The sequence below is a fragment of the Sylvia atricapilla genome, chromosome 3 (genome assembly GCF_009819655.1).
Source record: "Sylvia atricapilla isolate bSylAtr1 chromosome 3, bSylAtr1.pri, whole genome shotgun sequence".
In the NCBI taxonomy this organism is placed as follows: domain Eukaryota; kingdom Metazoa; phylum Chordata; class Aves; order Passeriformes; family Sylviidae; genus Sylvia; species Sylvia atricapilla.
In genome coordinates this window covers 32,434,858-32,460,444 of record NC_089142.1, presented here as the reverse complement: position 1 = coordinate 32,460,444, position 25,587 = coordinate 32,434,858, and the positions used below count along the sequence as shown (strand labels likewise).

At 39.7% G+C, this 25,587-nt stretch overlaps 1 protein-coding gene and 1 long non-coding RNA gene across 2 annotated transcripts in view; one reads left to right on the top strand and one right to left on the bottom strand.

The window, feature by feature from the left end:
• Positions 1–8,997: 8,997 nt before the first annotated feature.
• LOC136358901 (uncharacterized) lies at positions 8,998–11,277 on the bottom strand. The gene is made up of 2 exons (XR_010743177.1): positions 11,060–11,277; positions 8,998–10,757 (listed from the first exon to the last, which is right to left on the bottom strand). It is a non-coding gene; the product is annotated as an uncharacterized lncRNA (long non-coding RNA).
• Positions 11,278–12,159: 882 nt separating this feature from the next.
• The window catches only part of PHIP (pleckstrin homology domain interacting protein), a 107,014-nt gene continuing 93,586 nt past the window's right edge, over positions 12,160–25,587 (top strand). Inside the window, exons 1-6 of the mRNA XM_066315049.1 lie at positions 12,160–12,435; positions 12,545–12,603; positions 12,784–12,813; positions 12,971–13,030; positions 22,858–23,008; positions 23,122–23,220. Of these exons, the coding sequence (XP_066171146.1) occupies positions 12,390–12,435; positions 12,545–12,603; positions 12,784–12,813; positions 12,971–13,030; positions 22,858–23,008; positions 23,122–23,220 (445 nt within the window). The 5' untranslated portion in view covers positions 12,160–12,389. The remainder of the gene's footprint in view (positions 12,436–12,544; positions 12,604–12,783; positions 12,814–12,970; positions 13,031–22,857; positions 23,009–23,121; positions 23,221–25,587) is intronic.

The following is a 25,587-nucleotide window of genomic DNA, read 5'->3' as shown; positions in this document are numbered from 1 at the left end:
CTTATATATATATATGCATATGTCAAGCATATTCTGTAAGAAGTTGGAAGATGTGAACTCTTGATAAAAAGCGGTTCATAACTATTGGAGATGAAGCATGTGATGTATCTCAGGTGCATCTAGAACAACTAAAAAGGACTAGCAGTAGTGGAGAATTTTTGTGATTCTGTTCATAGTCATCTTATAGATGGCTGCACATTATTCACAGGAGGGAGGAGTGCTGCTTCTGCAGCAGCTGGTGGGGGCCATCTCAGAATGAGGTTAGAAGAAAGTTCCCTGGTGGCTGAGTGTAGGAGCAATGTGTGAATACCCTGCAGTGACTGCACAGCAGCAATTCTTTATGGAAGACAATCTGGATGGGTGGGGGGCAGGGGGGAGAGCTGGGAATGCCAGGAGGAGGGAAGTAGTCTGATCCTGTAATCTGGGCTGGCTGGTGGAGGAAGATATCGTGCACAACATAGGAGAAACGTTTTTCTATGAATCGGAGTAAGAGAGAAACAGCAAATTTTTTTGCATGTGCAAACAAGCCTTGAATGTCACTAGATTTATTTTTCCCCTCAGGTCCTTTATCAACAATCCAGTTACTGTGGGCACAGTGTTTTTGTTTTGTTCCCTCTGGGTTACATTCCTGGTAAAGCTTGTAATTGTAAGGGGTTTTTTTTCCATACTTCCTTGAAGGCATTTTTGCACTTAAATATCATTTGTGCATTGGTGCCAAATCTCCACCTGCAGGATAACTATTGGCTGTGTTGATGAAAGTTCTGGAGTCTTTCAGGAAGCTTTGCCTTCTTTACCCCCAAGGGAACTAGGTAAGTAAATGTTTAGATATATGGTAAATATGAGCATCAAGAGGCTACTGGGAAGTCCGCTATCTACATCAGTGCCAATAGATACCAGACTTTCAGATGAGATGGCAGAGCCAGGGGAAGGCCAGGTGAGCCTAGCACCTCTACCATTGTTTTGAGACTTCTTTATAGTGGCCATACACAGGATGAGGGTTGCTTGGCCTCAGCAGCCAGAGGGGAGGTGGGGACCCTGGATTCCCCAGGTATGTGTAGTGGTAGTTCATTGAAGGCAACAATGTCACTGGTGCTAGTTATTCCCATGTGGAGTAGTACAGAAAAGGCACACTTCCAAATAGTTGCATAAAGATAGATTTTGTCATGGCATTTTTAGCAGCTGGTTGTCTTATATGATTAGGATGAATCAGAAAGTTGAGAATTGCTATTCAAAAACAGTGAATGTGGGTAGTGTTAACAGGAATTAATGACAAGAGATGGCTAGTGCTCTGTTAGTACACAGGCTGTTACGACTACGGGAAGTGTGTGAAATCGGTTTTAAATATTGAGTTGCAAGTGCCAATTACAGTAGCAGTTGAATATAATTGTGAAGACATCTCAAAAAAACAGCAAAAAATAAAATTGTATTTCCAAATAGATGTCACCCTTAGTGAAACTGCAAGGTGGATCACTGCCACATAGGCTGTAAGCAACTCATGTTAGAGCACTTGTCTTTGGCTCTGTCGAACCACTGTCCCATTCACACTCAAATGATCACAGGGGTGTCCTAACTTATTTTTAAATGCTGTCTCCTTTAAGTGAAAAGAGTAATGCTCCTCATCTGATGACTGCTTCAGCATTAACATTGGATTAATCCTTTTATGGTGGGGTGTTGTTTTAGGTTTATAGATCCTACAACGCATTAGGTAATATACAGAAAGAAGCCAGCAGCATAAATATTGCATTCTAATGAAATTCAATTAACAATTCAGTTCATCACTTATAACAATAGACTTGTTTTATACCAAGCATGGAAAACACTGGCTGTCCCTTTATTCATGAAGCAATTAGACAAAGCATTTGATATCATATATCTCTTAACAACAGTGCATCTGGCATGTTTAGCAGATTATATTATTGTTGGACCATGAATAAAGGACTCAGTTATATATTACCTCTTTCAAAAAGGGGTGTTCCACCTTCCCCCCTCCCCATAGTCATATTTTCACCAGATAACAAGCAGGTGGCAAGAAGCTTTATGGCCAAACACTGTCTGAAAATTCTTCTCAGTTCTTTCCATGCTTTCTTTTTTAGTCTTCCTGTTCCCAGTAAGGTCTGACAAAGTCTTTGACAGATTAGAGGACTGGGCAATCACCCAACTGTATGAAGTTTAACAAAGGCAAGTGCTGGATCTGTACCTGAGATGGGGCAGCCTTGAATGTACAGACAGACTGGGAATGGCATGCTGGAAAGCAGCACCATGTAAAGGGACCTGAGGGTCCTGGCAGATGGCAAGTTGAACATGAATCAGCAGTGGCCTGGCAGCCAGGAGGGCCAACCCTGTCCTGGGGTACATCAGCCCAGCATCACCAGCCAGCCAAGGGAGGGGATTGTCCCACTCTGCTCTGCACTGGGGCAGCCTCACCTCCAGTGCTGGGGACAGGTTTGGGTGCCACAGTGTAAACAAGACATTGAACTATTAGAGAGTGTCCAAAGGAGGGCAACAAAGATGGTGAAGGGCCTTGAGGGGAAGCTGCATGAGGAGCAGCTGAGGGCACTGGGTCTGTTCAGCTGGAGGAGACTGAGGGGAGACCTCACTGCAGTTACAGCTTCCTTGTGAGGGGAGGAGGAGGGGCAGGCACTGATCTCTTCTCTGTGGTGACCAGTGACAGGACCCAGAATGGCCTGAAGTGCTGTTGGGGAGTTTTAGGTTGGATAATAGGGAAAAGCTTTTCACCCAGGCAGTGGCTGGGCATTGGAATGGGCTCCCCAGGAAAGGGGTCACAGCACCAAGCCTGACAGAGTTCAAGGAATGGTTGGACAATACTCTTGGGTACATGACGTGATATTTGAGGCTGACCTATGCAGGGCTAGGAGTTGGGTTTTGATGATCTTTGTGGGTCCCTTCCAACGCAATTTATTCTAAGACGTAAGATGTCCTTTGTGATGCCTCTCAAGCACTTTGAAATAGATTTGTTGGGAGAAACTGCGGCCACCACTTGACTCCACAAACTGCAGGTAGTTATCAGGCCAGAACACTGTAGCAATGATTGAGACATACTGCAAGACTGTCTCTGAGAGATGTTAATTTGTTAACCTCCTTATAATGGTACATTGTTTTCTTTCAACTTCTCATCAGCTTGAGACTTTGTATTTTTTGGTTTATTTTCCAGATCAACTCTTCTTTTAAGGATCTTTAGTGTGCCCCTGAGAAGGTTTTACGATAATTTTAAGCATTTCAGCATTTTCTCATTATTTAGTGTACAGAATAAAGACTCAAGTAATTTGGAGGCTGAGAAAAAGTGAACTGAGCCATCTTAAGGTTTGTTACAAACTAGCTAGGATTAATCTCTGCCTCTAGAACTTCCTAGCAAAGCACATTGTTTTGGGATGAATTTCGTGTTTTATGTACTATGCCTTACTATAAAGATATCTCAGATTCAGAAGTAAAGCACAATGGCAGTTTCAGTTTCGTTTGTTGCAAAAGCTGTGTCTATGCTAGCAAACCAAAATGTGCCAGGGCACAAAAGAGATGCAGACTTGAAGCCCACAGCTTACACTGTTAAATTGTTGTCAGCAGGGTCCCCGCACTAGGTCCAGGACAAGCAGCATTCTCCCAAGCCACCCTTGGCATGGCTTTGAGGGTAGCTCAGGCCCAGCTGGCAATGCAGATGCAGCTGTCTTGTTTTGGAGGTTGAAAGAGCCCAGCAATACGGATATGGCCACTGGCATGAGCAACTGGCCAGAAATTGAGTAGACAGTAGCGCTCTTCAGATTATTATTACGGGTAAAATTTAAAACAGAGGAATGCAGCATCAAGAACGCCTTACCTGCTGTGTACTGCAATTTGAAGTTTTGTTGTCTGCAAATATGCGATGACCTGTCCTCTCTTACAGAGTCCTACGCTATTAGAATTATCCATCAGTGAATGGACTGAAAGGCATACGTACCGCTCTCCTGGGGGAGGAGAAAATTGTGAGGATGCTGGCTGCTGAAAATTTTCAGTTGAAAAATCAGGGTATACGAGTATATGAGAACAACACAATTCAGAGGTATACTTAATGTGGTGAAATCTGGGATGCACCAAGACTGGCATGCTGTTAAAACTGTCACAAACGGCTATGCAGGGTCTCAGGAAAGCACCTTCAAACATATATACCAAAAAATTGATGCATGAATTAAATAGACATGGCTTTATTATAACTATGTTAAAAATAATGACCTATGTATTTCTTCAACTGCTCAATCTAGTTTTCATAAGATGTGTTTCTTCATATTAGCTGATGGACTTCTAGTGTTATTTAGTGCTTTACTTATAAGGGCCTGCCAAGAGGCAATTAATAGTAGTCAAACTTCATGTTGAAAGATCAAGTTCAATTCCTTTTTTATTCAATCTTGGATGTTGGATTAAAAAAAAAAAAAAAAAATCACACGTGCAGAAAACAGCACTAAGCCTGTAGTCCAGAGATCATTACAAGAACACCCATCAGTGATGAGGTGGGAATGTGTATGACACTAACTATAAAATAATCTTTCCATTATTTTACCATTCAAAATATAGATACTTAATTCTCCAACAGTAAGTTTGAGTGTCTAAAATATTTCTTACTTTGCCTAACACTGCCTGTTCCTCATGATCCAGAAATCTCTGCTGGTCTTGCTTGTACACCCTATTTATGGATCATTTTCTGAGCATGCTAGGCTGTAACCAAAGAGGGGGTTGTGCAGTTTTAGTTCACTCTGATGTGCAGGAGGATCCCACTTTAGTTCAAATTCTTCTGGGGAAATCAGTATTTTGTACCTCAGAATAGACTGAGCTAGCCACCTGGGAAAATATCCTCAAGAGAGGGTTCTTAATATCTGTTAAAAAAGCTGCTCCACTCTGCATGAGAAAACTACCGATTAGCCCATCAAGAATGATCACAATCTTTTAATCTTGTGGTAGGGCCTCACCTGGGAAAAGGGAGTCACATGTGCCAGTTTTCATCTTCCAGTAGTATTAGGTTAAAAACAAGGAAGCAAACAAAAAATGCAACCAGCATCACGTATATGCAGGGATCATTTGTGGTCTGATCACACTTCTTGTCTCTGGTACTCTACAACCTGTAAAATCAAGAGCTTGGTTCAATTATTTTAAATCAGCAGTTATCTTACACAATTTGTATTTCAATTAGTACCCATGCCTATGTGGCTCACCACAGCTGGGCAAACTGAAAATATAAAATAATCCTTTCCAGGCACCAAGTAGATGCTACACAAGAATACAAAATGTTGAGAAATCTGGATCAGCAGACCAGTATTTTCTTAGAAGACTGAACAATAAATGGAGATCCGAATCTCAGTGATGTGTATTTCATGGATGACTGACAAATCACATATGCTACACAAAGTAGGCACTGTCAGCCAAATGGCTCAATGCTACCAGCCCTGAATTTTTACTGTAAGTGCAAATATTGGTACTACTCACTCTACATCATTGCTATTTTGGGGAAAGTATATATTTCAACTGCATAGAAATAAAAATACTTGATAGGTCTAAACTAAAACAACATTAGAAGGAAATACTTGGGAAAAACTAAGGATTGTCTTTAGACTGGCAACAGACCAAGGCTGTGTTGGATCAGACTAGCAATCTTTATAATTATGTATTTATCACTGGCTGTTCTTACCTGTAGAAGTATCAGTCCTTCTGAAGACTGCTAAAATCCTTGCCATTGAGACTTCTGAGGCAAAAGTGAGGCCAGAATGGCTATATTTTGTTATGAGGAAAATCATAGTTTTTTAATTTGAAATCTTTCAAATGTTTTAATTCTTGAACTATACCCTAGAGTGTATAAAGGGTCTTGCTTTATCTTCTCTGAAACAGAGAAATTTTGTATGCACTGATTTTCCTTCACCTTCAATCCTATTCCTAAACTGTTTTTCCTTGATCCTAATTTCCTCCTGAACTCTTAATTTTTTTAGATATAAGGTGAAAAACTAAATGCAGTATTACAACAGAAGACGTATTATTGTTTTGTTTCGCTGGTTTCATATTAGAGTTCTAGAAAAAAAAACCCACAACATTCTCAATGTTGAATATGTAATAAATAGAATGGTCTTTTAAAAAGATTTACTACTGGCCATCAAATAAAGGGCTTTTTTTTCTCCTCCATATATTGGTTTGGAGCCTGTACGGAGCCTGAATGACTCATATAATTTCTTCAATAGATTATTTTGAATGTAACATCATGAAACTTTACCTACATTGTTCAGCTCATCCCTTTCTGGATAGATCTCACTGATATTTCTTATGGACTCCTCTACTTTTATCTAAATTGCATATTAGCAAGTTTATCAGACAGTATGTCTGATAACAATATGACAGAATCTCTTAAGTTATTACATAGATGTAAATCTTTAACAGTCTTTTGTATTAACTCACAGAAATTCCAAGTCTATACCAAAGCTACTGATAGCCAGCACCATTTTGAAAACCAGGCAAATAATCTCTCATCTGTATTTTTAAAAGTTTCATTTCTGACAGGCTACTACAGGAAATAAAAAAATCAAATCCAAACCTCTAACTGGAAATGGTCCTCAAACTCGGTTAAACAGAAATCTGAATTTTCATTTAGAGAAATGGAAAGACAAACAGTAGCTAAAGGCCACTATGAAATTGTGCCTTAATAAACTTTATAATTTACCAATTTAAATAAAATTTGTCACTGAAGTGACATCAAGTAACTCTCCTTAGACTCAGTAGTCTAACATGAAACCACTGAAACAGATAAATGATACACTTTATTTTGAGACCTTCTGCTCAACAACACTTGCCTTAGCATATTGGAACACTTCACTACAAAGTGAAATAACAGCAAATATTTTCAAATTTTTTGTAGAAGTAATAATCTAAGCAAATAATTGTCAATATACAAAGCAACATAGCTCCCATTTTCATTATGGAGTAGCTCTCGTCTAAAATATACCCTGTGTATTAATTTCTTCCAAGCTTCCATTAAAAAACCCTTCTACATAATCCTTAGAAGACTCAGAAAACTTTGGAGACATCAAATAGATGTGAAAATAGATATGGCAAATATCCAAGACTCTCCGTGAAGAAAAGCCCAATAGCAAGCAATTAAGTACAGCAGTTTAATAATTTTCTCAATATTCTCTAGATAATTAGGGAATATATTCAGCATAGAAAGTTGAACTGTCAAACTGATCCAGGAAATGTAACTGAAAGTCTTGTACAAAACACAGGACCACAAATAAATTTGCTTTAAACCAAAACAAAACAAAACCGAATCCCTATCATGAACCAGTAGAATTCCTCTATTCAGTAGGAATAACATAGGCCTTATTCTTAGTTTCCTTTTGTAAGGGAAAGGGAAGGTTTTGTACTCAAAAATATAACAGTGAAACCAAAAGAATGTCATGGCTGGTGCAATTCATATTTATTTGGGTAACAGCATATTAAAGAGGTTTTTAGGTTCATTGGATGAGCTCCAATAAGGCTCATTTACTGCTCAAAATATAAATGACATATAAATGTACTTTCAAAAGCCTGATAGTAGATTTGCAGCTAATTATTTGTTTTTACACAAAAGTTAATGTTGTCTTCATAAATGTCTTGATTTTGCTTTATGCCTCCAGCTGCACAGGAGGAAAACAGACAAAAAACATTTGTTGGAGGTTAATCTATTTGTGTGCTTTTAAAAGAAATGTTAATTTGTCTGTGCTTATGGTGGTTTGGGTAATACAGGTGCCTAATTCTATGCTCCTCTTCACCATCAGTAAGAAGCAAGCAGGAGTAAGAGGAAATATTTTCAAAAATAGTGGAGTGGAGAGACATGCACGTCCTGTGGTAAAGAGCACACTGAAATGGGAAATATAGTAAAAAGTAGAAGCATAATGTTCACTATTTAATATCAGATAAGGGCAGAATACAAAGCAGCTAAGCACTCTATTAGAAACTTCAGAGTAGAAAGTTCTGGTAGGTTACTGATGCAGGGTGCAGAAAAGATATGCATGTATTCTTGGCATAAAGCATGAGCAAGTGAGTATTTAAATGAATTGTGATGTGAAGCTACTTAGTTAAGCTCCAAATTATTGTTTGAAACTACAGAAGGAATTTGCTCATAGCCATATTGTATTTTAGCAGGTGTGGTTCTTTCTGCATGAAGTTAACATAAAGGATAATAATAAAAAAAGTTGCTGGTCTCACAAGCACTCATCACACACTTCTCTGCCCTTGTAAGGTTTATGGTTGGTTTCAAGAGTAAGAATCAACAGCAACTAGTGGTGATTATTTTCATTTGAGGTGGAAAAAGCCACCAAAAAAGCCCTGTTCAAGTAACCAACCAACCACGCAAACTCGAGGAAAGCTTAGTCACTGCTTTATGTTGCTCTCAGCCACCCCCTGCCAATATCATGCTTCAAATATTTAGCTACATTGTTCAGCTTGACTATTTACAAACCCTAAATACTTTTCTTTGTCCCTAGAGAAAAGGAGAAGAGCAAATTTCAAAAGAAACAGAAAGGCTTTTCATGTCAAGTACTGCCAAGTACTAGGGTCCAAGTAATGTACTTTCTGGGCACAAGGTACAAAATCATACTGACACAAAATACCACTGAGTAAAATATATCAGTAAGAAAACCAAACAAAAGCCCCCAAACCCCCCAACCAACCAATCCCAGAAGTGCAAAAAGAAACCAGAAGATTCAAGAAGAAACCAAAGATACTACATTCTTATCTGTCAAAGGTAACCAGTAATTCAAGAGAATTCTCATATATCTGTGTTTGGACACTTAAAGAGCTTAGAGCACTATTTAGGGGAGGAGAGGAGGATGGAAAAAGGAAGGGAAAAAAAAAAAAAAAAGCCAAGTCAGGTTCAAAAGAGACATCCCAAACCAGCAGCCCCTGGGATCAGTCCATTGCTTAATATAGCTGATGTGCAAAATCTACAGCAACAGGAAAATCTATAAAACTTTATTCTTCCTTTTTTTTGTGTAAAATTTATTTAACAATTTTGTGTGAATATTAACATTTGAAAATCACAAAATAAAATAATTCCATTACTATTTTTCTTTTCTTTTCTTTTAATGAAGACCTTTCAGAGTAATTTCTCCTGAAAACATTAAATCTTGCTGACAGAGCAGGACTGACGTATTTTATTTTAAAATAACCTAAGGTGACAAGATCGCATGAAAGGAAAGGGATTATCAGAAAGCAAAACAATAAAGATAGTAAAAATTCAGAGATTATATTTTTCTCCACTTGTGTACATTACAAAAAAAAATCTTAATTTTAACTGAAAGAGTCATAAAATCTTACTAAATATCTCTGATATATGAATGGAATATTTGTTACTGTTGTAGGAATTCTTAGGACTCATTCTAACATGTATCACCAAACAATAATAATTAGGCATTTTCTCTTGAGTGTGACTTTCATGTCTTACCATACATAAACAAAAAAATCCCATCAGATTTCATCTGTAAAAAGAAAGTGTAAGTATGTTTGTAATAGCTGTTTATTAAATATTACTTGTAGTACTGCAGTGCTCAAGCTCATGTCTGGGACTATGATTTCATTTTGCTTGATCTAAAAAATTAAAGACACAATCCTTATTTTATTGTCAAAACACCAAGAACTTTTTGATTCTGTGGGCTGTATTTTGAACTCCAACAGGAAAACTTATGAGTCACCAAAAGAACAAGGAGGGTCAATATATCAAGGAGAGTTTTTCCTCTACTTTCAGACTCCTTAACCGTTAAAATTTCTCTATTGCTTGGTTTACAATTTCAGTGATGTCATACAAAAGTATACTTTCTTTTATGTAAACATCAAGGGAAATAAAAATGTTAATCACATTACTCACGTAGCCCTTTGTTGTGAGAATCACCTATGAAAGATATTACAATACATATTTTACATTGCTAAGAAAAGATTCAAGTCATTTTATTTTAAAAATGTTTATTAGGTATTAAATATGATTTCATTTCCATTTCAATTATTTGCAGCGTGGATTTTAAATGAAGCTGAAACAGAACAGTTATTGTTACAAATCTGGGGAAAGGGAGATACATGTACGTTTTTAGATATATAATGATCAGTACAGACATAATGTTTAAATCTAGTACACACAGTCTTCGGTCTTTTTATTTTTAAGAATCTGGCCTACAAAATTCATTTACCCTAATGATAACAAAATCTAGATTAGGATTTTATTGATTTCTTTTAGGACATGTGATAATTGTATGTCAAAAATGCACAGGCTCTAGACATCCACTATATAAATGTAATTTTTATAATAAGACAGTGGAAATTAGAGATAATTTAGCCTCCTTTCTTTAATCTTTCAGGGAAACATTTCTTCAATTAAGCAGAAGGGTGATTGCAGCAAAGCTTTCTTACCACGTTGAGCACAAAGCTCGGGCTCGTACACTGAGCTTGCAGGCCTTGGAAACACGTATAAGAATGCTCAACTCTTGTTACCTTTAGCTGCACAGAAATGGTGTTCAAATTAAATTTTGTTGAAAGTTAGATAGTTGAGAATTTCAGAGGGTTTTATGTACAGGAAAAATAGTTCTTTGTCTAATTTCTATATAATGTTAAATATACTTTTGTCTTTGCTTCTCAAGTTGCATCAGTTAACAACTGAGGCAAAAGGAATATTAAAAAATGACAGATTCCCCTATTTACACTGATCCCTGTTAAATTCATTTTTATTCTTCACAAACACATTCGTTCTTGCAAGGCCCCAACTCGACCTGAAAAAGCACAGAGACGCTGCAAAACATAAAGACAACCAACCATGCTCCTTTAAATCCCTCATCAGATATGGATTTTTTTTAAAAAAGGCTAATTATTAGCAGACATCTGCTTTGTTTTTATCTTCTTTCTGATTGTAAGCGGCAAAGAAACAGTTACAGCACAAACCAGAACGTTTTATTCAGTATCCTCAAGCTAGCAAACATTAAATAAAGCAACGATTTAACCGCTACCCGGGCTCCCCACAATGTTGCAGCCTTTCAGGAACCTTCGGTAGGTTATCGATCCGCTAGTGAATTACCTCCAGTTCAGCCATAGGTTGCTGGCATCACCATCCATCGCTCGTCCTCGCTGACAACACTCCTCTTTCCCAGCGCTCCTGGAAGGCAGAAGATCCGTCAGTCCCACAGGTCTGATCTGGTTGGCGGCAAGAGCAATGAATAAAATCGTTATCACCTGTCGGGATTTGTTCGGTTGCCTTTTTTCCTTCATTTTTTTTTCCTTTTTTTTTTTTTTTTTTTTTTTCCTCCCTTGTTTTTGGTTTTGTTTTGTTTTTTTAAAGAGACTTTTTCAAAGCGGTCGCCCTACGAGCCCTTCACCCCTCAGGGGGAGCAGCCTGGGTAGCCCCGCGAACAACGGAGAAAGGCGCCTTTCTGGCTGGTCGGGGCTTGCTGGGATTTCCCCTCGCTCCAGACCCACGGCAGGAACCCGGGCACGATGTTGCAAGAATAAGAACCAACAACGCGTGACACTGTGGCACTTACGCGCAGATGCCAAAGCCCCTGGCAGCGCCCCGAGGTCCCCGGCTGGCTCCAAGGGAGCGCGCTGGGCTACGGGGAAGCCGCGGCGAGCAAGGCGTGTGGCAGCGCCGGGCCTCCCCGGCGGGGCCGCGCTCCCCGGGGGCATTTTGGCTTCGCTCGCTTCCCATTCTTACGACGCTGGAACTCGGGAACTTCCAGCGCCGCCGCCGCGAGTCGCCGCTGCCCGCCGCAGCCCCTCCTCCTCCCCGTGCGTCGTATCCCTCCGCGCGCCGGCACCGCGCAGAGAAAGCGCCTTTCAGCCGCCCGCCCGCCGCCTTCCCGCCCACCCCGCCGACATCTTCTGCCACAGCCCGCCCGCCTTCCCGCTAATAAACGCGTAGCGCTCGCCCCTCTGTCCCCTCCAGCGCCGGACAGCGCCGGGGGCCGCCGCGGCAGCGGGGCGGCAGCCGGAGGCGGGGGAGCCCGGCTCCCCCCTTCTTTCCCGCCTGGCCGCCCTCGGCAGGCAGTGCCGGGGACTGGGGGGGCGCGGGGGGAAGGGGCGGCGCGCGGGGCCGTGCGGGCTGAGGAGGGGGCGCGGAGGAGGAGGGGACTCTTTCTCCGGGCGGAGGGATCGCGCTCGCTCGCGCTAGCTGGCGGCGGCGGCGGCGTTGGCGGCGGGCGGCTGCGAGTTGTTGTTTCCTCCTCCTCCTGCTGCTGCTGCTGCTGCCCGTGGGTTGAATGGTGGAGCCGAGACTCTCCCCGGTGAACGAGCAGTGACAGCGACCGGGCGGGCGCATTTCGCTGGGACCCGACGCTGCCGCGGGAGCGCGGCCCGGGCAACCCCCCTTCTCCCCCTTTCCCCCCCCTCCCCTCCCCGGTTTTCGCCTCGCCATGTCCGGGGACGGCGGCAGCCGGCATACGGCGGAGCTGCGAGCGGGTGAGTGGTGGTCGGGGGAGCCGGAGAGGGGCGGCGGGCAGGGGGAAGAAAGGGAAGCCCGCGGCAAAGGGACGAGCTCCAGCCCTGACGGCCTCTCCTCTCCCCGCAGAGCTGTACTTCCTCATCGCTCGCTTTTTGGAGGACGGACCATGCCAACAAGCGGCTCAGGTAGGGGATGGAGGGATGGATGGATAGAGGGATGGATGGATGGCGCCGCCGGGCCTGGCGGGGAGGGGGCGGCCGGGCAGGGCGGCTGATCGGGCGGCGCGCTGGCCGCCTCGTCCTCCTTCTCCCTTTTTCTCTGTTTTTGAGACCTTTTCTCACGCGCCGCTTTTGTTGTTGCTGCAGGTCCTGATCCGAGAAGTGGCGGAGAAAGAGGTAAGAGCGGCGCCGTGCACCCGGCACTCGCCCCGCCTGCGGCCTCCCTCCCCCTTCCCTCGCTCTCCCGCTTCCCCCGCCCCATCCCGGGCGCTGCCGGGGGGCTCTTCGGGGGAGGGGGAGCCGCTCACGGGGCGCCCTCTCTTCCCTCCCTCAGCTGCTGCCCAAGCGCACGGACTGGACGGGCAAGGAGCATCCCCGGAGCTACGAGAACCTGGTAAGAGGAGCAGGCGCTGGTAACAGGAGAGAGCGCTGCGGCGTGCAAAGTTGTTTTTCCCCCTCCCTCACTCTCCCTGAGCAGCCCGGTAAAAAAATTGAATTTCCCGCAAAAAAAAAAAAAAAAAAAAGGGCAAGTCAGGGGGAAAAAAAAGCAGGAAAACTTTGGAAATTTTTTTTCTTCATTTTTACATTTGTATAACAGGCTCTGTCCCTGCCTACACCCCCTCTCAGCGTCCCGGGGCGGGCTCGGGCCGGGGTCCGGCCGGTGCCCGCCCGCCCGAGCGGGGTCAATAACAAGGCGCGCGCCGGGCCCGGCCGCGCTCGCTCCGCGACGTCACGGCCGCGGTGCGGGCGGGCGCCAGAGCCGCGCGCGCGGCGCGGCGCCGGGCGGGGCGGGGCCAGCGGCGGCGGGTGCCGGGTGGCGCGCGGCCGTGCGGGGGCGCTGTGCGCCGGCCGCCCGCGAGCGCACACAATGGCCGCGGCACGGCCGCGATCCGCGGCGGCGCCGCGCCGGGCTCGGGGGCCCTCCCGCTGTGCCCGGGCCGGCCCCGCTGGGGAGGTGCGTTCTGTGGCTTGCAGGTTTTTATATACAGTGTCTCCGGTGCGCGGGAGCAACCGGGCTTGCCAGGGTCGCATCACACAATTTGACATAGGTGGATTTTTGGTTTGTTCTTTTTTAACAGTTCCTAATGTGTGCCTTTCTTCTCGGGTTAGATCAGTGATGAAACAAAGTGTTACTCCCTGCGATGTAGCTCTGGCTAGCAAAGAGGGGGCCTGGATTTTTTTTTTTTTCCTAGCATGCTGTGAACATCAATTGGGAAAACTGCAGTTAAGGCGTCTGAGTTGTATCTGTTAGCAACTTGTTGCTAGTATTGTTTTCATTGCAGGTACACTGTTGTATAATTAAGTCTCTAAATTTCTGAAAACGATGTAAGAAAAAGACTGAACCCTGTTTGTGATGCTCATCAAAGAGATATTCCCCTTGCTGGTTGCTTATTCTAGTTCTGAACTCCAGTACTTCTGAAACAGATATGTTGAGAACTTTTGAACTTGCTCAAAGGGAGACAGAGCAGTTTCTATCTGTAATGCCTCCAATAAAGACTGTTGCCATATACTTTTTTTTTAATTCCATCACAAATGTTACAATACGAAGCACAGGTATTTATTGTAGTTAGAGCAGGTTTGCTTACAGCATTGCTTTTTTCTGTAGCAAGAGTTGCATTGGCACAGACATTTTCATGTGTATGGTGTGGAAGAATTGATAGCAGTTAACTTGTGGAAAACATAAGAGTATGTATCAGTACTCTTGAACTTTCTTGAAATCAAATATGAAGAAACTCATCTGGGAATTTTAAAGTGCATGATACATTATGCTATTCTTATTTATTTATTTATTTGTAAGACTGTGAAGCTGTTTTATCCATTTCAAACAATTCTTGGAGCTGCTGTGTAAAACTTATCAATGACCTTTCTTTATCCTATAAAGTATAAATGCTTGGAGATACATGTCTTAGTGTAGCATGGATTTGAGTTTCTTCTATATAGTCAGAATACAAAAGGTTGTGAAGAAGGAAACAGTGAGGAAAAGGACATTTAAAGGGTTGAAGTGGGAAAAATGGGTAAAAAACAAGTTCATTCAGACCCTTTGCAAGAAACTGCTTTTGTTTGTGGAGTGCAGGTAAATGCCAATTTAGTCAGCATAGGTATGTAATGATACAAAATGTGCTTCCTCAAAACTTGGGCTTGATGCTGGAAACTTGTATTGGAGAGGTGATGCTGACTAGGTCCTTTCCTATTTCCTAGTCTTCTGTTCATAACTAAGTTTCCTTAGACTTGCTAATAAACATTTCTAAGTGCTTTTCCCCCTTCTCCCTCGATACCTCGATATTGGGAAGGGGATGTGTGTGTAATTGGTTACTTTATTCTTGATGCTTCTCTTCCATCCTGTATTTGTTCTTGCCTCAGTTGTCAAAGCTGTGTGAACTTTGTATTACTTGACATTTGAGGCATGTGAAAGCTGGCACGGAAGTGTATTTGCAGCGTGACAGTTACATTTCGTACAAGAGTTTTTCACTGTATCCTGTTTCATGAAACAAAAACTTATTTGTCTCAAACCAAAGGATCCTTAGCTTTTGAGATAGAGAATGATTGAGCTAACATTGTTTCTATTGTTTTGGTATTATTTTAAATTTTCCAGCTTTAAGATGCCAATTCTTCCTACTCAAGATGGCACATTTTGCCATGTTTTGATACCATTTCTCAGACATGACTGCCCTGAGTTTTCATTAAACTTTATAGAAAGGTCTGAAGGGATAAAAGCCTAAAAAAATAAAATGATCAGTAAATGTAGTGTTAGATGTCTGACTTTTACTCTGAGAAGGAATAAGGGCCCTGTGTAACTGGGATGGGATTTAATCCCAAGCGTCTCTTTCGTTGTGTGCAAAATCATGCCTTCTATCATACCTATATTTTTAATAAATACTTCCTTTTATATGTATGTATATATATGTGTATTTTCAAGAGCTGATGATGTTTCTGACTTTGTTCTCATTTGAAAGCATTTATTTAAGAATTTTTGTTAAAGTTAACTTTCTGTTATTAGGCTGGAATTCACAGCCCCAAATGCTTTATTTCTGTTACTTAATTTGTGCGCTTAGTATTAATTCTGGTGCAATTTTTGTCTTGCGAGTTACTTTCATTTTTCTGTTTGGCCAGTGAAAGTAAATGTTTCATTTTCCTAAATAAGCTGATACCGTGCTGTGCATGCTTGTAATGCTATAGGTAAATAGACGAGTTAAGAAATGCTGTTATATTTATATTATATTCTTAAGTGATTTTTCTTGAATTTCAGTCTTCCTATATTATATTTTTCTAGAGTCAGCATGTGTGAGATAAATCACTTTAATATGGCTTTGATAGTGTAGGCTCTTATTTCAGAGTGCTAATCTCATTCGAGTATTGCCAGTATTAAGATTTCTGTTTGTGCTATAACCTAAGACCCGGTGAGAATTGAGTCCCTGGTAGGCTGCTTTCAACATAGGTCTGCCAAGGATGATGGGACTCTTCAGTAACAGATCTCAGGATGTTTTGCGTTTTCTTGCTTTTGTTGTGAAAACTTGAGGCTTTTCTCTCTTTTTGAAAGATTGAGGATTTCTCACTATGATAGACAGAAACTGAGTAATTGTCAGAGTTAACAGCTCATTTACAGCAGAGCAAAGCAGCACTGAAAATTGTTTATATGTTGTGGATAAGATATTTAAGTGCTGTGTTGCATTCTTAAGTTTTTCGACACCCTTGTTAGGGCCTTTGTTGCACGGGCAAGCTTTGGTGCATCATTTGACTCCAGGGTAATTGTTTTTTTCATGTTGCTGTTTCCCTACGGGTGTAGCTGCTCTAATTGTATGCTGTGGATGAAAGCTGTGCATTTCTGCTGCATCCTTTGTGTAGGCGCCAGTGCTCATCCAAATGTGCGGTTAGTTGGATGAGGCAGCTGAACCATCTGAATAATGAACAGTAATTTTAAGATGGCTCAGCTCTTTTTATGTGCCTACACCATGGGTCTTACCACCACCATGAGGGAGATGATAGGAGTGGGTGAGGAGGGGTTGGAGAATGTGTTGCAGTTGCTTCTTTTGGGAGCAAAGTAGACTTGAGTTGAATGAAACCAACTGTTGAGATTCGCATTGACAATTTAGAGCTACCACAGGGAATGTTGTGGGGTTTTTTTTGTTTGTTGGTTTGTTTTGTTTGTTTTGGGGTTTTTTAAGGTCTTCTATGATACAAACACCACAGTATAGATGATCACAACTATTGTTTAAATTCTCTTATCCAGAATGTTGATGTAATTGTGATTTTCTCTGTTGAATTAGAATTTTAGTCATGGTGGTTGTGGAGGGAGAAGGCTGGGACCCCACACTAAATAGGATGGCCCAATATGTTTTGTAGGCAGTTTGGTCTTGAGAACTTCTGATGATTTATTTTTGCTGACATTTGTGCGTTTCTCTTCCCTAGGCCACAATTACTAAATATGATTTCACGTGAAAGTTACAAACCACTTCTTTCAGGCCATTAGACTGTTCTTGTGGTGCAAACCTAGGTGAAGTGGCAAAGAGTGTCTGTGGGATTGGGACACTAAGTACATTGATACTGTGTTTCTTTATGTAGTAGTTAAGTCTTCTAGGCAGAATTGTGGTTACTATTTAGAAATTCTGTTTCTTAATAAGTAACCAGATAATAAGTAGTTTGTTTCTTTAGGGTAGGTTGTTCTGTAAAGATATTCAAAGAAATAGGGGGCAAAATTAAAACACGAGTTGAATCAGAGAGCTGCACTATCACCTAGTTTTTATTAACAGTATTTCTGGGGACAGTCTATACAATATTTTTGGAGGAGTTCTGAAAAACTTGGCGCTGTGGCTAAGGAAACCTTAGTATTCTGATTGTTGTCCTTAGCCAGATTTTTGGTCTCATTAACAGTGCTTCTGTTGGACATATATCAACTCAAATGATCTCCTCTGAGTTCTAAAACACAAGTGCTTCTGCTCTACAGACTATTCCCACAGTGCTAGTACTTTCAAACTGGGACTAAGAAACATTTTTGAGAGATGGGATGAAGAGGAATATCAGGCTTCCAAAGTGTAACTTTTGTTTAAAAAGAAGCCACAACCCAACAAAACCCACAAAACATGAGCAAATTTAAGAAAGGCAAACAGCTACAGATAATTTAATAGTTACAGGCACAGCTGAACATGTTAGATCATAAGGCAATAAATGCTGCCTCTGCTCACACCTTCTCATGTGGTAAGCACACTGTTTATGCTAAAGCTGGAGTTTATCTGCTCTGGCCTCACACCTATTAAAAGCATTAAATAGTTGAAAAAATAGTGTGTTCTTGGGATGGCTGGTTTCATATAGATGCATTTAATTAGAGTAATCTCACAGTAAAGTGATAGGCATTCTAATTGGAAATAGTGGTTAAATATTCATATAGTTTTAGCTCAAGCAGAATTAGAAAGTATCCAAGAAGAAAATATGTTTTGGGAAATATGGTTCTCTCTCCCTGTTGATGGTTGTTCCTGCCCTGTCTTCCCAGACCACCCCTCACCTCCCCCCTAAAAAGAAGAAAAAAGGGAATGAGAATTCTTCAGAGAAAACTACTTGCATTTCATTGCAATTCCTAATTTTAAAGTGATAAGGCAGTGGCTAGTGGTACACGATACTCTATTAGATTGATGATCTGATAGAGTACAGCAATTACTGTAGTTCAATTTGGGGCTTGTTTTGGGTCATATGTTACTTAGCAGGATGTTAAAGTGGGATAGCTGCTGGTGTTACTAAGACTGAGCTCTCACATCTTGGAATCTAGGTAGCTGACTGATGTAGGTTTTGTTGTTAAATGTTCTTGTGTGGAAATGTGTTTTTCTGAAACATATTTACAGCCAACCTGGTAGTTAAGCATGTTGACTGTTAGCAGGCTGTGGGGGGAAATGAACAATTTTTGAGAGAATGTTTCAGTGTGCTGAGTACTAGAATAAGGTCATGTTTTACTTGATGTCTAAAGTACTGGTGGTGAATAACTGCATTATGTATTGCAAATTTAACTAAAGAGTCTAGATCAAATCACAATTCTTTTGTTTCATTCATTGTGATTCTAATGCTGAAATATGCTGCAGAGTCATGCAGAATGAAAATATAAGCACTTAGGTTTATTTCAAAGGTAATAAAGATTTGTATGTGTAGCTGCATTTTGTGTATTCCCATGCTGCTTGTTTGGAATAGGTGAAGTTGGAGGTCGTTGGTAAAGGGAGAGGTTTAAGGGTTATACTGCTTTTGATTTTTCTAGAAAATAATACTTAATGCTTAAGATCTGAAAATCTGGTATTTCATAACAGAGTTCTAATTTATGTTACAGTAATACTTTAGAAGTGTTAACTTACATGAGAAGACTGTGAGAACAAAAAGAGCGTTTATTATTTTACCTTAAAGGCACATCTTCTATGCATTTCTTTTGGAAGAACAAAGCAGAATTAGACATTGAAGAAAGTCTGATAGGGCAAGGAAGAAAAACAGCTAGAATTTCAGCTAGGGGGGACTGGCAGAGAAAAAATCCTGTGCTTTTTATGCTGTTTGACATTCCTGTTTTGGCATATAATTTTAAAAATCCTGTCTGTAGAGTCCAGTTTTCATTTTCATTTAGAGCTGTATGAATTTTAAATAATTGTACATCTGTTATTTTCTTGCTTTTCTTTCACTTCTTGGAATTAGAGATTGATACCAAACCAAATTTAAATCTGTTCTCTCATTCTATTATTTTAGATTTCATTCTGAGTTGTCTTGAGCTTTTCTGGTTTTGACAAACTTCTAAAGCCTCTAAAGTTACCATTAAAACAAAAATTTACTTTTTTTTTGTCTCACATCTGACTTGAAAGTACTCTGGATGTGGATTTTTTGGGCTGTAGGTATATTTTTGTTGATTGTCTGTGCAAAAGTCATTTCGTGGTAGGCCACACCGTGGAACAATCTGAATAATTTTAGTTTAATGTATTTAATAAACTTACCTTCTCCTGTCTTGATTTGCTACCAAGTTGTCGTTATCTTTTCTGCAATTCTTGTTTTTCCTTTTTCAAAAGGGAGAAATTGGATGAATTTCTGTTACACAGTTTTTTAATTTGTGACTTCCACTATAATAGTCACACATACAAAGCAGCAGAGGAACAGACTTCCTAGCGAAACTGTCAAAGCCCCAAGCCTGTTGCTGTCTGAGACATTCGGACAATGTCCCTAACCATACTTTCACTTCTGGTCAGCCCTGAAGTGGTCAGGCAGTTGCAGTAAATAAAGACTTTTTTTATTTTTCATGGTGAAGAAATGTCACCTGGAGAAGACTTAATAGCCTGTTTTTAATAAGTTATTCAAGTTCCACATTTTATTTGTTTGTATAAGAAGAAAAGGAAAAAAAATCAGTTCAAATAAAAACTTTAATTAAATAAGTTTTCCTATCTGATTTTACAGAGAAATGAAACCTACCTTTTCATTTCAGTTTCTTGTGTGTACTTTAGCTTTGTGGAGGAAAATGGGAGCCAAATGTTGACTGTGCATGGTTCATGAAATAGCTCTATAAACTTCCTGGAACTGACAAGTGCTTAAATGGGCAATGCCACTTCTGTTTTGGCAAAGCCTACAGCTTGCTAAGTATTGTCGAATCAGTTCGTTAATGAGCTGCTGCGAATGCTGCTTAGTAGTGAACTATGATTACTTAGACAAATACTGGGAGGAAGCATCACACAACTACTGCATAATGTGGCATAAATAGCTCTTTTCCGTACAAATGGACTTAAATGAGAAGAGACACTAGTGTGGGTGTAAGGTATATATTGAGATCTTTAATACAGATGATCAAGAACAAAACAGACAGATACCTCTTATCAAAACATTTGCTTTAAAAACTGCAAGACGAATTGAGTCTACGTAGTTTCTGCTAAATTAAAAAAATGAGCACATGGCTGATGACAAATCACGAGAAATATGACTCAAGATGTCAGCTTGCTGTAGTTTTGGAATGTGTCAAAGATGATTTACTTAATTTACTTTAGATTTTGTGCATTTCCTAGAGTGTGTAAAGCTGAAGGGTCTTGAGCAGGATAAAATGACAACTGTGTTGTGTATTTAGTTGTGTTATTTATGGTTAAACCAAAAATCCCAGGAGTTATTAATCTTTGAGAGATGAATTCAGATTCTGCAGACGTAAATTCTGGTTTCAGATGTAATTAAGCGAAGAGCAGTGTTTGTTAAGCTTTTGTGCTCCTTTTGATAGGAGCAGAGGAGAACAGAAGCTAAGGAAATGGTATACAGCTTCATAACTTCTTGTGCCATTTAGGTATTTTAGAGCTTTCATGCATGTATTTTGACTGTGATTTCTCCTTTAAGTAGGAAAAAAGCATGTTGATTTTTTTCTATTCTGATTAATTTTTCTTATAATAATGATTATGAACTTTTTGCCACTCTTCCGTGTGTCTGTCTGATGACACTGAGTTTAGCAGTTTTAAATTAACTGATCTTTATGATAAGCTGCAATTTTATTTAATTGAAAGATAAATTTTAATGTATTTTTTTAGAGCAAACTTGCAAAATTCACACAAGTAAAAAAAAAAAAGTTATTTGACTTTTAGGCAGCCAAATTTAGACAGTGTGCCAGGCTTTCTACAAATGTAATATAATCCACAGAAGGAAAACTCCTCTTTCCAGGAAGCAGCTACACATTTGCCTGCCAATGGGAAGTAGTAAATGAATTCTTATTCTGCCTTGCTTGCTGTGCAGATTTTGCTTTACTTATTAAACTGTTTTTTCTCAACTCACCAGTTTTTTTCTCTTTTACCCATCTGATTTTCTCCATAATTCCACTGTAGTGAGAATGAGCAAGTGGCTGCAGAAGGCTGAGCTCCTGGCCAGTGTTAGACCACGACAGGAGAGAGAAAACTTTCTCTCCTTCAGTAGGAGATTGTGCTGGTGGTGGGAGTTACTGGTGTAAACAAGGATTTTCCGGAGCCTCAGTTTCAGACACCAGCACTCTATGTTAACAAACTGTTGTCGTACTTGAAATGATTATGGTGCGTCAGTAAGATAGGAGCACATTTGATGAAGAATGAGGTATATTCTATTAATTTGGTGTAATACAGAAGAATCATTCTGCCTAAGTGTCAGTCAGGACCTCTAGTTATACAATGACAAAACATCACAAGCTTTTCTTCAGTATTTTGATGGGGTTTTTCCCTCTTCTGTAAAGTAAAACTGTGAAGATGTATTCCAGGCTGTATGAAGGACAAACTGACTACATGCCAAATTCTCTACAAGAATTGGAGAAAATTATTCTATCCTAAACTATTCAATTAAGAGGGAGTCTATTCTCCCTCTTAGTTTATTATTTTAAATTTTTTTGTTATTGCCTGAGTTGACAGTTTATGCATTTTAAAAATGCTATTTCTTAACCAAATGCCTTATGTTGATAGGATTTTTACTGTTGTCACACATTTCAAAAGCTTTTTTCCCCCCTTGTTATTTAAGGTAGTTTTCTGATCTGGAATTATAGTGTCTCAAAAGAATAAACTGTTTTTATCTGGCAGTCATTATAGATGGTTTATTATCAAGTGGTGAGAAATTATGTTGCTGATAATAGGAGCTTGTTTGGTACTGTGTAATTATGACCTGTTACAAAAACTTGTCATGTTTATAGATGGAATGGGGAAGACATATAGCAATTTAAAAGTTGAATTACTTAAGCCCTGATTTTTGTTTAAAAGCTTTAGATGTTAAACAAATCAAGCCAGTTGTGTAGTGTCAAGGTATTTTAACTTAGGTAAATTGAGGCAGAATGTTTTTGCATTTTCTTTTACAAAGCTATGTTATTTATTTGGTATTTGTAATTCTTGAAAGAAGTAAATGTTGCTGTCTTTACAATCTTTGTCTCATCTTTATCTTACAGTAATTTAAATTGACCAGACTTCTATTTAAATATAATGTTGAATATATACTTTACATTTTTATTGTGATTATAAGGGGGCTTATTAGTGTATGACTAACTGTGCCTTGAAGTCACAAAGCAGTAAATACCAACAGTTCTCTGTACAAAGTGGCATGTGCCGAGTAGAAGAATTAATTAAGACCAGCTGGAATGAGTTATTGTACTTTAAGGTCATTATTTGTTTTTTCCTTTAATATATGATAATTTTCTTATGAATTTGTGTAAAAATCTGGGGGGGAAAAAAGATTAAACCAGTAATGCATCAAAAATATTGTATTTCTCAAATGTTTTTTTGCTCTTTGATATAATAGGTGAAATACTACAGACACTTGGCACCTGATCACTTGCTTCAAATATGCCATCGACTTGGACCACTTCTAGAGCAAGAAATTCCACAGAGTGTCCCTGGAGTGCAGACATTATTAGGAGCTGGCAGACAGTCCTTGCTTCGTACAAACAAAAGTATGAAAATTTCATGAGAATTCTGAGAGTCCTTGATATTTCATACCTTTCCTGTGTTTGTGCATGAGAAGGCCCATTTGCCTTCATTTTTTGGTGTGATTTTTAACAAACAGGTTGCAAACATGTTGTATGGAAGGGATCTGCTCTTGCTGCACTACACTGTGGAAGGCCTCCAGAGTCCCCTGTAAATTATGGCAGTCCACCTAGCATAGGTAAGTCAGTTTTATTCTGGCACTGCCATTGTAATACCTAACTCTCAGGGTAATTGATTATTATGATGGTGAGACATAAATAATAGTTCTGTTTACATTTATCCTTGTTAGTGTCACATACCTTACCTTTAGTGTTTTTATTCAGATACCGTGTTTCTATGTTGTAAAATTTTCTCTGAAGCTAATTTTGACTTTGAAGTATGAAATTGAATAAAATATATTTAAACAATGAATGCATACAAATGAAACTCTTTCTTAAAGATGTAATAAGGCTGCCAGTAGATAAATAATTGGTATTATGGGGCAGCAATCCTATAAGGCCATTGTTGGGAAAAGTAAGTCATGTAGACTGGTAATGGTTTACTTTGGCAAAGTTTGAGTCTTGTAGAAGTTATTATTTTTTACTCTCTGGTCCATTCACTAATTTTGTAGCTGTCCTTTAGCTTGCTCTGTTGTGCTGTATCATGAAGGATGCATGTGCTCTCTGTATTGTTGAAAAACTGAAAGCTGGAGGTCAGAGGTATCGCAGTTTTTATTTTTAAGTTCTTACATGGTCACTGAAATGTTTGTTAGCTTTGATGTTTTAAGAACAAAGACACACATTTGTTTAGTTGCTAGAAGGATCAAGGTGTGACATTTTAGAAGATTTTAGTAACTGGTTTTTTTCTGTCTGATTTTACAGAGAAAATCTGATACGTATAGAAAAATGAACAGAATCACTGGCATCTTTTCATCTTTCTCTATTGATGTCCACTGAAGGGGGAATGATTAAGGCCAATTTGCCCATGTGTATTACACCAGAAAAGGAGTGGATTTTTTTTACCAAAACAGTAGTTGCTGATACATGTGCAGTGTTGGATGAGAGTGGGCAGAGAATATCCAGTTGATTGGCTCTGGATCAGGTGCAGCTGCTGCTGCAAAGACAAAGGTTTCTATCTTGGCAAAAAAAAAAAAAAAAGAGACAAGACTGCAGATATATTGGAAAACTAATATATAACAGTGTATGTGAAAAAATATGTATACATGCACTATGTATAGTATCACGGTATACACATGTAGGCAGATGCTATTGGAACAGAGACTTATTTAATGCAGTGACTTGCCATGGCAATTCTTCAATCTCTAAACTCCTTTTGGAGGCTTTTGGTAGTCTCTCAGTTTTTAATGAATTTAAATGAATACATATAACATATATAAAATTGAGAGAGATTGATTTGGTTTATTTGTACTTTTTTTAGGTTGAAGGAACTCAAAATCAAATCTAAAAATACACACCATTACACTTAATCCAGAGAATTATAGTTCTCTCCTAATAGCTGAAGCAGAGCCATACTACAGCTAAACTGTCAGGTTGAGCACAGCCGATTTTGACTTGGTAGATGGCAAAGTATTTAGTGTCCTAGCAGCATTTCCATTTTAAAGCATGTTGGATGCTTTCCATGATATTTCTGCAGATGCTTGCACTGTATGATGAGAGCATGGTTTTGCTTGCTGTTTAGAGCTGAACTTTAGGAACTCCTATGCTGGTACCATATTGATCAGAAGTGGTTCACTTAAACACTAATGCAGTACCTGCATCATTCCATGTGGTTTTGTTTAGAGCCACGAGTTTCATATTCCTTTAGAGGGCATTTTCTGTGTTGTGCTCTAGGTGTGTAGGAGAAAATGCTTGTTGCTGGTTAGAAAATTCCCTTCTTGAGTTGTTTTGTAATGGTTGGTTGTAATAACCTTGGAAAATCATGGGCTATTTTTGCAAGGTGACTGAGCTTTTTAATAGCTAAGATTTCTTTACTGGTTGCTTAGCTTTTCTTGTGAACAAGTTTTAAAACATGTTGGGGGAATCAGGGTGGTTGAGGACTGTTTTATGTTGTACTGTAGCTTACCTTGTATGGTAGCTGGTGTATGCTTTTTAAAGAGAAAAACATCAGTGTATGAGATCCATGGTAGCTGAAGTTCAAAGAAAGCTGTAGAGCTGCTGTAGTAGTGAAATGAAATGTTAAGAAAAATAACTTTCTGACTTTTTAGAGAAGAACAAGTCAGGCTTTATAAATAAATGTTATTTTTATTGAACCTTTTGCAGAGCACTGAATGTTTGCAAAATTACAGTTATTTCAAATACCACTTTTTTTCATGACCAGTAATTTCCTTTTCCAAACATTCATATAAGTACCAGTAACTGAATGTTTTCAACTGTGAAGTGTATTTGGATTTTTGGGATATTTGGTTTAGAGTTGTATGCTGAAGCATTTACTTTTGGTTTATTCTATCTACTCTGATCTCTCAATGAAATAAGGAACTTGAATAACACTTATTTTATAAATTGAATTAGATTTTTTTTTCCGTTTCCTTAAATAACTTCCAGTTTTC